Below are 12,460 nucleotides of genomic sequence, written 5' to 3' on the forward strand. Positions count from 1 at the left end.
CCGTTAGCAGTCACTCCGCATTCTTCCCTCCCCCAGCTCCCGGCAACCGCTAATCTGTTCTCCGTTTCCACGCTGTTGCCTCTTCTGGGCGTTTCACGTAAACAGAATCATATACTGTGTGGCCTTTTGTTTGTATCTTCTTCCACTTAACATAATGCTTTCGGGGGTCACCTATGTTGTGGCATGTGTCAGTAACTTTATTCCCTTTTATGACTGAATAATACCCCATTGTATGGATATACCATATTTTCTTTATCCATTAACAGTTGATGGGTATTTGGGTTGTTCCTATTTGGGGTATTATAAACAGTGTCACTGTAAACATTCTTGTAAACGTTCTTATAGGTTTCAATGCCTCCAATTCTCTTGGATATATACCTAGGAGTGGAATTGCTGAATCCTATGGTAATTCTGTGTTTACCTGTGTGAGGAACCACCAGACTATTTTTTTTTTTCACAGTGGCTGCACCATTTTGCATTCTCACCAGCGTGTTTGAGGGTTCTAATTTCTTCACGTCCTCAACGATATTTTCTTATTGCTTATCTCTTTTATTATAGTCTTCCTAGTGGGTGTGAAGAGATAGGATTTGCATCTTCCAAATAACTGATGAGGTTAAGCATGTTTTCATGTGCTTCTTGGCTATTTGTATATCGTCTTTGGGGAAATGTCTATTCAAGTCCTTTGTCACCTCTAAATTGGATTGTCTTTTTTTTCCTAACATTTATTTTTGAGAGACAGACAGAGACAGAGTGCGAATGGGGAAGGAACAGAGAGAGAGGGAGACACAGAATCGGAAGCAGGCTCCAGGCTCTGAGCCGTCAGCACAGAGCCTGATGCGGGGCTTGAACCCACAAACCGTGAAATCACGACCTGAGCTGAAGTCGGACGCTTAACGGACTGAGCCACCCAGGCGCCCCAGGTTGTCTTTTTGTTGTTGAGTTGTAAGAATTCTTTATAATTCCAGATACTAGACCCTTATCACATATATGATTTGCAAATATTTTCTCCTATCCTGTGAATTATCTTTTCACTTTCTTGATAGTGCTCTTGGATGCACAAATATTTTTAATACACGGTCTTTTAAAGTGCATTTTTTACAATGTTCATTTATTTTGAGAGAGAGAGAGAGAGCAAGTGTGCATGTGTGCACACATGAGCGGGAGAGGGGCAGAGAGAGAGAGGGAGAGAGAGAACCCCAAGCAGGCTCTGAGCCACCAGTGTAGAGCCTGATGTGGATTCAATCTCACAAACGTAAAATCTTGGCCGGAGCCAAAATCAAGAGTTAGACGTTTAACTAACTGAGCTACGCAGGCACCCCAAACATTTGTTTTATTATCAGAAAAGTGACAAGTGACACACTTCATTACATCCATGAGTTAAAAGAGGAAACTGTTCTCTCGCGGTGTTGGGTACAATTTAGCAGCCATTCCTAATAAACTCTAAGTGAAACAGAACTGGAAGAAAATAACTAAACACTGCTAATGTATTCTTAACAAAACCAGTAACAACCATTCAACCACATGAGGCCATGCCGAACCCACTGCCCTCAGAAACAGGAAAAAGGCTAGATGTCCATTGTGATTCAACCGTGACTTCAAGGTTTGGATTGACGCACTGAGACAGGAGAAGTATTGGCACCAATATTTGAAAAGAAGGGGAGGGGCACCTGGGTGGCTCAGTCAGTTGAGAATCTGACTTCCGATCTGGTGTCATACCTAGTCTATTTTTTAACACCCACAGCAGATGATCCGACTCCTCCTCTTTCATACTACATTATTTTTAGCATTTATTTTTATCACAAAATGAAACTATACCCAACATCAAAGGCCTTACAGATTTCAAAATAGATACAAACATGCAATAACTTCCCCCTTTGCTTTTTATTTCTCTTTCTTGGGCTCTACGGAGTCAAGATCTTTTCATGTAAGGAGAGTACCCTCTTCACCCTAACCTAGGCACTACTGTAAAGTCATTTTGTAGATGTAATTACAGTCCCAAGTCATTTGGCCTTAAGAGAGGGAAATTATCTGGGTGGACTTGACTTAACAAGCCCTTTAAAAACAGAGTTTCTCTGACTGGTGAAGAAACCCCTAGAAAGGAATCCAGCTTGGCCAACACCTTGATTTCAGCCTCACAGAGCAGAGAACAGAGACGTGCTATGCCCAGACTTCAGATCCGCAGACGCTTGGGCTACTAAATGGATGTTTTAAGCTGCGAAATTTGTGATCAATTATTACATAACAAGAGAAAACGACTACACCCTTTATTGTTGGTACCCAGGTGGGCCTGCCCTTGGTACCCACCAGCACGAGGCCTTAGGGGAGAGAGAGTAAGGGTTTTCCCTCTCCATCCTGCCCTTGACTGCTCTATATTGCCTGGCTGAGGCTAAGACAGGGGGCTCTGGCTCTGCCTGGCCCTGCCTCAGCTCATTCCTTGAGGTGACCCCTAGAAGCCTTTGGCCTCTTTGGCAGTCTTGAGAATCACTGTGTTGGTAAAACCATACTTTCCTTAATCAGCCTCTACCTTTGTATGTTGGAACCGTTTCCATTTTTTATATCGTAAATAAGGCGACCACAAACATCTTTGTACATAAAACTTTGTCTGGATCTTGGCTGGTTTTCTCAGGATAAGACATGCGGAGTTAAAAGCAAATGAACATCTTTAGGGCTGATGTATATTACATGAACATTTCTAGAAAGCCCAGCGCTCCATCAGGGGAGTATAATGTCTAAGGTTCTTGACCTAAGCTGAGCCAATAGACTTCCCGGCTCAAAGACTTAGCTATTTCAGGGGGAAGACCACCTCCTCATTTTACCTCCACACTCTTCCCCTCAGTGACCCACCCTCACCCCTAAGCTTTCAGTCGCCCACTGGAAACTTCTACTCAGAAACCCAAAGGCACCCAAACCCAACGTGCTCAAAAACTTAAGGCACTTGTCACCATTCCCTCCATCCTCCACCAAAATGCCCCAGATTGAGAAAACAGACCTAGCGCTATGGCTGGGACCAAGCTGACGACCATTGACGACAACCAACCAGATTCCCCAAAGAAATCACCCTCTTAAGATAAGCGACAGCACACCGACTGCAGGGTCGAAGACGGGGACAGAGCAGGAAAGACCTGCCCTCCCTCTCCCGCGCGGGGCACAGGTCTGGGAGGCTGGCGGGCGTATACACAACAGCGCCTGCGCACCAAGGCACGAGACAAAAGGGTGACGGACTTTCGTCACCGAGCTTCGCCCAGCGGGCGGTGCCCGAAATGCAGCAACCGCGGCTGGCACGGGGACGCGATTTCGATCCGGGGAGTCAAGGACACCGCGCGCCGGAGCCCAGCTTTCGCGCCTTTCGAGAGGCAAGCGCGCAGCCGCCACAGGGTCCGCCGCCCGCGGGGCCCGGACGCGAGCGCGCGGGCAGGCGCGTTGGCGTTTGTGCGCACGCGCCCTCAGACGCGCGAGCGCGCGCGGCGACTGGGAAGGTGAAGAAGGAAGCAGAGGGGAAGGGGTGGGGTTGAACGGGGCCTCGCGCATGCGCGCTCCGCGCACACCATTTGGCGGGTTTTCCTTGATTGCTCCGTTTTGCTCCAGTCCTCGAGATGCTCCGCCGTAGCTTTTAGGAAGCAGGACGTTCTCTCCAGAAGAGCGAGTTAACGAGATTTCTGCTTCCTCCCTTCGGGTGTTTGGGGCTTCTCCCAATTAAAATAAGGCGCTCCTCCGTGACTGACGCCTGGGACCTTCTGACCGCCTGAGGGCTCGGGCTGTTTGGTCCCCTTCCGTCTCGGTCTCCCGAAGGGTGAAAGGATCAGGGGAAGCTCGTCCTGCCCCTCGATCTCCACGCCGCGGGTTCCTTAGACTCCGGTCCGAGCTCGGTGGGCCGGACCCCCGGCCGCCCCCTGAGTCACCATGAGCGTGTCGGCCCAGCGCCTGGTGGAGGAGTTGCAGATCTTTGACGTGGATTGCGATGAGGCTCTGGCTGAGAAATGTGAGTCCCTCGCCTCCGCCCCGGACCCCAGCGGAGGTCCGCGCTCGCGCTCCGTGTTCCCGGTCACGTAGAACCCAGAGGGGGACCGCTTCCAAGCCCCACCTCCCCTAGATCGGACCTCTTGGTCGTTAGGAGGTGAAGAGTGAATCCAGGTGTTGAGATTTGGGATGTGGGGACTTTGAAATGTTTGCAGCGTGCTCTTGGATCCCAACTCAAGAATAAAAATACGAAGCACCACTTTAAATCAACGCAGTTTCGAAAGGGTGCACTTGGGACATGCCAGGTTCAGACTAGGCCCGGTGGCAAGAGCTGGGAAATTATTTAAGCCTCCATAACAGAGCAAGAGATTGGGGGGTGGGGGGTGGGTTGCAATCTGGCTTTTTATTCCTGGCTCCTCCCTTTCCAGCCTCCTCTTTAAATTTCTGCTGATCCGTCGTTTCCCATCAAAGCCGCTGGTGGTCTGTGCTAATATGCCTCCCTTGAGGTGGGTTTCCAGAATTGAATTTGAGCTTTGGTAGGAACTGTGGGGAGCTTGTCAGCTGTTTACAGAGGGAGAGACAGCCTGAGCTGGTCCCTGAACCCCAGTCCCCTCTCCTCCGGTCCAGGGCTCCCTGTTATTGGTCAGGCTCTGGGCCAGGAGCAGTTTTTCATACATAAAACCAGGATGCCAACATGTTAACGTGAGATACCAGAATAGTCCACGTTCGTATGCCCAGTGCGTTCTCCAAAATTCCTGTTGCTTCCGTTTCCCCGAACTACTTTGGTAGTGACGTTGGCACGCTAGGCTTTGAATTCATAATCACTAACCTCACTGGCACTCTAACATTGCCGGTCAGACCATATTTCCCTGATCTATTCCCCTCTGCGTGTCCTGGATGGCTGTTTGCCACCTTCTCCTCCTTTGACATCTTTCTGTCCCACTCAAAAGCTGATGAACTTCTTGTTTCACCAAGGAAATAGAATTGGAAAACTTCCATAAGTTACCACCGCTCCTTCTTCCCACCTACCTCTCCTTCCGTCCTATTATAATGAATAAATTCTCCATGTTCCTGGCAAAATCCAGACCCTCCACTTGAGTCCTAAATCCCATTCTTTCTCACCTTAAGAACATCACCCCAGTAATTCTAAACTCTTTATATTTTCCCTTTTTCTCGCTCTGAGAGCTTTTTCCCCTAATAGCATAGAAATGTGGTTCTCGCTCCCCCCCTTTTTTTTTTTAATGTTTATTTATTTGTTTTGAGAGAGAGAGTGTGAGCAGGGGAGGGGAAGAGAGCAAGGGAGGTAGAATCCCAAGCAGACTCTGTCTACACTGTCAGCACGGAGCCTGATGCGAGGCTCAAAACTCATGAACCACAAGATATGACCTCAGCGGAAAACAAGAGTCCGATGCTCTACTGACTGAGCCACTCAGGCTTCCCTTGCTCCTCTTTTAAAACATTCTATTGGGGCGCCTGGGTGGCGCAGTCGGTTAAGCGTCCGACTTCAGCCAGGTCACGATCTCGCGGTCCGTGAGTTCGAGCCCCGCGTCAGGCTCTGGGCTGATGGCTCGGAGCCTGGAGCCTGTTTCTGATTCTGTGTCTCCCTCTCTCTCTGCCCCTCCCCCGTTCATGCTCTGTCTCTCTCTGTCCCAAAAATAAATAAAAAATGTTGAAAAATAAAATAAAATAAAAAAATAAAACATTCTATTGACACCCCCCCCCCATTCCAATTCTCTCTTCCCCAATGACACCAAACCTCCTCGAAAGGGTTGTCTATATTTGCTGTCTTCAATTTTTTCCTCCCTCGGCCCATTTCAGGAAGCTTTTTCATCCCCAGCACTTTGCTGAAACTGTTCCTCTCAAGGTCACCAGTGACCTTCACCTAGCTAAAGTCGGGTGAGTTTTCAGTCCTCGTCTCAAATTAGCAGCATTTGACGGTCGTGTCCTCTTGGAAACACGTTTTTCTCTTCGCTTCTCAGACACTACACCTGGTTGTTTTCTTACCTTGGTTGTCACCACTTCTCAGCTCGTCCTGAGCCCCAGACGAGCCCCTTAGTCATCTCGGCCGGTCTCGTGGTTTTTCATCCCATGTGTTGCTCGTGATTCCCAGGTGTATATCTTAGCCCAGACCTCTTGCAGAACTGCAGGCTGGTCCATCCTACTGCCAGCTGAATATTTAATTGGCATCTCAAATTTTATGTGTCTAAAAACCAAGCTCCTGTATGTCCTCACGGTACTTCCTCTGCTGTCTTCCTCACCCTTCCAGGGGCTCAGGCTGAAAACAGCCTCACCCTTGACTCCTTTTTTGCTTCACATCAGCGAGTCCCACTGGCCTTACGCTCAGGATGCTTCCCATCTAGAGCCCAACCACTTCTTCCCCACCTCCGCTGCCACCACCTTGATCCCAGCCACCATCACCTCTCACCTGCATTTTGCCATAATTCTCTCTCTCTCTGTCTCTCTGTCCCTCTCTCTTTTTTTGAGAGAGAGAGACAGAATGAGTCTTCAGCACGCTCCACGCTCTGCGCACAGCCCCATGTGGGGCTCGATCTCATGACCGTGAGATGGTGACCTGAGCCTAAATCAAGAGTCAGACGCTTAACCAGCTGAGCCACCCAGGCACGCTGCCATGATTATCTTAATTGGTCCTTCTGAATCTGCCCTGTCCCCTTTAGTCTATGCTTAACACAGCATCCAGAGTGATCCTGTTCTGTCCAGACTCTCTAGTGATTTTCCAAGTTACTCAGAGTGTTAACCAGGGTAATTACAATGGCCGGCAATCTGCACCTTCTTGACCCTTCGGCTCATCTTCTGTCTCCTTCCTCCCTATGTTCCAGCCATAGCGGCCTTGCTGGTCTTGCTTCTACCTCGGGATCTTTGCTTGAAAGCTCTTTCCCTGAATACTGCACGCCTCACTTCCGGTCTTCACTCACTGAAGCCTGCTCTAATCGTTGTGTTGAAAAATACCAACCCCTGAGCCCTTCCCCGGCTTTATTTTTCTACACAGCACACGTAACCGTCTAACATCCTACAGATTTTTACTTATTTGTTTTCTGTCTCCCAATAGTAAGCTTCATGGAGACCAGGATTCTTCTGTTTGGTTCACTGCTGTAGTCTCATGCCTGGAACAGTGCCTGGCCCTAGTGGGTGCTGAATAAATATTGATTGAATAAATAGAGGATTATTTTCACTTTTCAAGGGGAAGGCTGCAAGCAATGAACTGAGTTCTTACTCATCCAGTTTTCCTTCCTACAGTGGTAGAGCTGTGCATTCTGTATGGACAGAATGAAGAGAAAATGGCCACTGAGCTTATAGCCTTCTGCACCAGCATAGGTAACGTTCGCCTGACCTCAGAGATCCTGAGCTCTTTTGAGCATGAGGTAAGAACAAAATGTAAGGAAACTAATCCTGAAATTCTCTATTTTTGCTCTTGAGGGAAGGCATTGTGATGTATTGAGAAGCACAGGCTGTAGAATCAGGTCTGGATTCTGGTCCCGATGTGCACTTGGGCAAACTATAGAACGTGTTTCTGGGTCTCCGTTTCCTCTTCTGTTAGTGGTTCTAATCACCCATATTTTTTACGGTTATTGTAACAATTACATGAGAGTGGGTATAAATCACCTAAAACTGTATGTCGGGTGGTAGGTCTTCAAACCATTGGTTTTGTTATTAGAATTAAGTTCTTAGAAACAAACAGTCCCGGGATAACTGTTCCTTTTTAGTCTATCACGCATCCTCTTAATTCTTACTTTGAGGAATTTTAGATATATGCGATTACATTTTGAACACCTACTTCACGGCTGTGAAAAACACTTTCTCTGTTACTCGACTACACAATAATATATATTCATTATCTTTTATTCCTCAGTGTCTGAGCAAAAGATTGCCCAAAGCCTCGCACAGAGCCTCCGGGGATGGTGGGCACGCAGGAGCTAGAGACATTGTTTCCATACAAGAACTGTATCCTTTTCTGCCCAAGGTCTTTGCATCAAGCCACATGCTGTGTTTCACAATTTGTGTAATTTTGAAACAAATAGTAGGGGCACCTCGGGGGCCCAGTCAGTTGAGCATCCGACTTTAGCTCGGGTCATGATCTCGCGGTTTGTTGGTTTGTGGGTTTGAGCCCTGCATCGGATTCTGTGTCTGCCTCTCTCTCTCTCTTTGCCCCTCCCCGACTTGTGTATATGTGTGCACGTGCATTCTCTCTCTCTCTCTCTCAGAAATAATAAATGAATAAACTTAATAAAATAAAAACAAATAATAAAAAGTACATACTGGGGCACCTGGGCAGCTCAGTTGGTTGAGCATCCGACTCTTACTTGGTTCAGGTTATGATCCCAGGGTTGTGGGATCAAGCACCGCGTCAGGCTCTGCATTGAGCAAGGAACCAGTTTCGGATTTTCTCTCTCTCTCCCCCTCTGCCCCTCTCCTCCACTGGCTGTCTCTCTAAAATAAAATAAAAAATTTTTTTAAGTACCTACTATTTAGATTTCTTATCTAATCAACCATCGCCTTCGATTTTGGTTGTTTTCCTTAAACACTTTTTTTAGAATTGAAGTGGAGGAAGAAGAAGAGACCCTCTTGAACTCTTACACCACACCCTCTAAGGTGAGTATAGTGTTTGGAAATGCTTTCTACAAGTAGCATTTTTTTTTTTTCTTTTGTCTTTATTCTAGAAACATTAAAACGTTATCGCAACATTTGAAGTTCTAAGGGAAAGGATCCTGCCACGTCTGCCTTTCCCATCACGGGCATAGATGCGCTTACATAACAGCAGTCCTTGTGACCATAAAGCTACCCTGCTTTTTTTTTTTTTTTTTTTTTTCCAGTTAGCATATCATAAAATGTTTACAAATACAGTCTCTCCATAATTACTCTCTGTAAAAGTTACAGTGTTGTATCAGGCAGAAGTCCTGCAATGGAATAATGCAGTTCTGGTGTTGGATCCCAGCCTAAGAGGTAGGATAGGATAAGTGGAATAGTGTTGCCCTCCAAGCCTGAGTCAAAAGACCTAGGTGACCTGGGGTGAGTTGTTTTATCTGAGCCGCGGTTTCCTCAGCTATACCATCGGGATGCTTTTGTTCATTGACTGAGCAGCTGCTGAGCGCCAGGCACTGTACGAGACCCTGGGTGAACAGTGGTGAATGAAACGAGCATGGCTGGGCTCTGCCCTCAAGAAGCTTAAAATGTGTAGAAATTCATAAGCACGGAGCAAGCCTTAATGTTTCAAAGCAAGTTACCCCATGAGAAGGAAGGTGAGTAGCTCAGGTGTGCCTGTGGCGAGCAAGAAAGCTGAAAACGTGCCCCGTGGAGGTGCTGACACAAAACAGGCACACACCACATACTGTGTGAACCTCCTGCGACTTCCCTTAGCCTAAAATTGAAGAGATCTGAAATCAGCATTTGACCGTCCCCCTAGAGATGGGCTTGTCCGGGAGCCCACACCTTACTAAAAGGTACCTCCGCTCTTGCGTTCGTTCGGGCCAGGAACCCTGGAGACCTCCCCCAGTCTTCCTTCTCTCTCACACCCCACATCCAACTCCTCCACCAGTCCCGTCGGCCCTCCTTCCAGAATCCGGGTCCTCTCCGAGCCCTGTCCGCCAGGACCTGTCACCACCAGGCCTGCAGCACCGGCGTCTCCTGAGTGAGTGGGATGGCTTCCCGTCCTGGCTTCTTTCACTCTGTCCGCCTCCAAGCAATTCACACAACAGTCGGTGCTCCGTGCCCCTTTCGGATGCAAGTCGGACTAGGTTTTTCCTGCTCTCGGCTCTCCCCTGGCTCTGCCATCGTCCCTGATCACGTTCAGAAGGTGTGTGAGCGTCTGTCCGGAGTTGGCCCCACTCCCTTGTCTTCCCACCCTCCTCCCCACTCTGGTGGTCTTGCTGCTCTTGAGACACATCCCACGTGTCCATCTCCTATGCCCCCTGCCTGAGGCAATGGCTCTGCCTGCGAGAGCAAAGCCCCCTCCTCCTTCCCTCCCCCGTCTTCTTCTCTTGCTCTATTCTTCTCTGTGGAACCCATTGCCATGAGACCTGTTCTATATTTACTTCTTTGTTTTAGTCTGCCTCCCTCCCTTAGAACGGAAGCTCCCTGCAGAGACGTTGCTTTGTTCGCTGCTGTTTGCCCAGAGCCTGGCACATTGGTAGTTGTTGAAGGACAGCTCTTCTGGATGAGCACGGTTGCCTCGGCTCCCTGCGTAGGATCAGCCAGAATTGCGGGACCCAGCGGGGCTGCCACGTGTCGATCTGACGGACAGCTTCACGGCTCCAGAATTTATCTGATGTGTCTGTATGTCCGGAGCTGATCACGTTCTTGGGGACTGACTCGTGGTAACCCAGCTCTCAGTAGACTGACGCAGAGATCAGATGCAAATTCACTTAACTTAATGTGGAAGTATGTACCCTCCCAGCGACGGAGACCTCCTACCGAGGACACCCATTCCTGCTACGGAGACACCTAGGAGGCTCAGTTATGCATCACATTTGGTGACCAGGGAATCAGAGTTGAGTGAGTCGGACTGAAATGAGCAAACAATATGAAATGTATCTGAAGCTCAGGGGAGACGCCGTGTGGGTTGAGCTAGAGGAATGTAAAATACTCAGAACAGGAGCTGGCACACAGAAACTGCTTGATTGTTATTAGGCCACACATCGGTGGCCTCCTGACAAAATAGTCATGGTCTTTCCCACACGAACGGTGCCACAGTGAGGTTGCCAGGCCCTTGTCGGGTCTCAGAGGCAGGTGTACCTGTGCTATAGGGGGTGAATGTTCCAGTGGCCTTGGTTTATCATCACTATTTGCCTTGTGCAGTTGACAGCGACTCTCTGCCTCCAGGCTCACCGTAAATCCAGTGGTTATAGTCTGGCTTTCCTCATGTCCTGCCCGACAGGGGAGAATGTGTTAGTCCAAGGATTTGAAGTTCCCAGGCCGCCAACGTTATATTTCTAGCAAGTTAGTAAACTGGCATCCTTGGCCATAACTTGGGTTTCTGTGTGGCGTGAGCATGTGCTCACCCCAGCTTATGGGAATATGGTACCCTCAGTCACTTGTCATCGCTGTGAATGAATACTGGCATGTAGTGTTGACAGACCTCATGAGCCTGGTCAGAGCGCATCCCCAAGAAGCATGACTGGAGTTGGTTTATTGACACAATCAGCTTTCACTGCGAGGGCTGAGGACGAGCACCGCGAGACTGCGTTGTCTCCCAGAGTAACCTCCTCTTGCCGCGTCCTGGGAGACAGACTGTCTTTCTCTTGAAATACTGCCACACCACCTTGGCCCCAGAGTTGGACGGCCCCTGTGTATTACAAGGGTCGTTTAAGAAAATAGTTTGAGAATGTATAGCAAAACCATAAAATCTTATCCATCCTTTGGTCCAGTAACTATCCCTAGTCAGACTCTCCCCGAAGGAAATAATCCAAATTATGGGAGATGCTGTCTGTGTAAAGGTGGGCATCTCAGCATTATTTATAATCACCCAAAACTACAAGCATCCCAGACATCCAGCAGTAGAGAAGTAGTTAGGTAAATTATTATGTAGCAATTTAATTAGCACAGCTACTAAAAAGGACAAAGTTTTTGATAATGTGGGGAACTGCTCATAATTAATATAGTGCAAAAAAGCAGTATATGTAATATTCAAATTAAGATTTGTATTTATTTATTTAAAAAAAAATTTTTTTAACGTTTATTTTTGAGACAGACAGAGCATGAACGGGGGAGGGGCAGAGAGAGAGGGAGACACAGAATCCGAAGCAGGCTCCAGGCTCCGAGCCATCAGCCCAGAGCCCAACACGGGCTCGAACTCATGGACCGTGAGATCGTGACCTGAGTTCAAGTCAGACGCTTAACCGACGGAGCCACCCAGGCGCCCCAAGATTTGTATTTAAACTAAGATTAAATATTAGAATTTATATTTTTTTAATTGGAAAAATATTAAAATACCATTAAAAAAGAGTTATTGTAGGGGCACCTGGGTGGCTCAGTTGGTTGAGCATCTGACTTCAGCTCACGTCACGACCTCACCGTTTGAGGATTTGAGCCCCGCATCGGGCTCTCTGCTGTCAGTGTAGAGCCTGGAGCCTGCTTCAGATTCTGTGTCTCCCTCTCTCTCTGCCCCTCCCCTGCTCATGCTCTCTTTAAAAAATAAAATAAACATCTTTTAAAAATGGTTATTGTGGGCTGGGCCGCAGCAGTCTCCAGCAGTGGGCAGGAAGCAGAGGGGTGAAAAGAAAATGGTTATTGTATAAGAGTGGTAGCATAAGGGTCTTTTTAAAATCTAATTTCCATTCCAGCTACTTAATGACGGTCTTGAGTCCGTTCTCGTGTGTTCTGTCCCCAGTCATCCCCAGCAGATAGCCGTAGTGGCATAACTTCTGTACACAGCCAGGAGGAGCCCAAGGGCAGGGAATCCACCGCAGGCCAACTGGCCTCCTGGTTGTGGTCCCAGCAAGGGTTTTGTCTTTGCTCTGCCACAGTCGTCTGTCCTAGACTTTGGGGAGCA

At 48.1% G+C, this 12,460-nt stretch overlaps 1 protein-coding gene across 5 annotated transcripts in view; it reads left to right on the forward strand.

The window, feature by feature from the left end:
- Positions 1–3,081: 3,081 nt before the first annotated feature.
- Positions 3,082–12,460, forward strand: part of POLA2 (DNA polymerase alpha 2, accessory subunit) — a 30,556-nt gene continuing 21,177 nt past the window's right edge. Inside the window, exons 1-4 of one of the 5 annotated variants that reach the window (XM_058689620.1) lie at positions 3,082–3,979; positions 7,213–7,337; positions 7,826–7,917; positions 8,508–8,565. In XM_058689620.1, the coding sequence (XP_058545603.1) occupies positions 3,901–3,979; positions 7,213–7,337; positions 7,826–7,917; positions 8,508–8,565 (354 nt within the window). In that variant the 5' untranslated portion in view covers positions 3,082–3,900. Of the gene's footprint in view, positions 3,980–4,385; positions 4,464–7,156; positions 7,338–7,825; positions 7,918–8,507; positions 8,566–12,460 lie in introns of those variants that run through there. The other 4 variants (XM_058689619.1, XM_058689621.1, XM_058689622.1 and 1 more) reach the window with 4 other exon arrangements.

Source organism: Neofelis nebulosa, chromosome 10, assembly GCF_028018385.1.
Source record: "Neofelis nebulosa isolate mNeoNeb1 chromosome 10, mNeoNeb1.pri, whole genome shotgun sequence".
NCBI classification, from domain to species: Eukaryota; Metazoa; Chordata; class Mammalia; order Carnivora; family Felidae; genus Neofelis; species Neofelis nebulosa.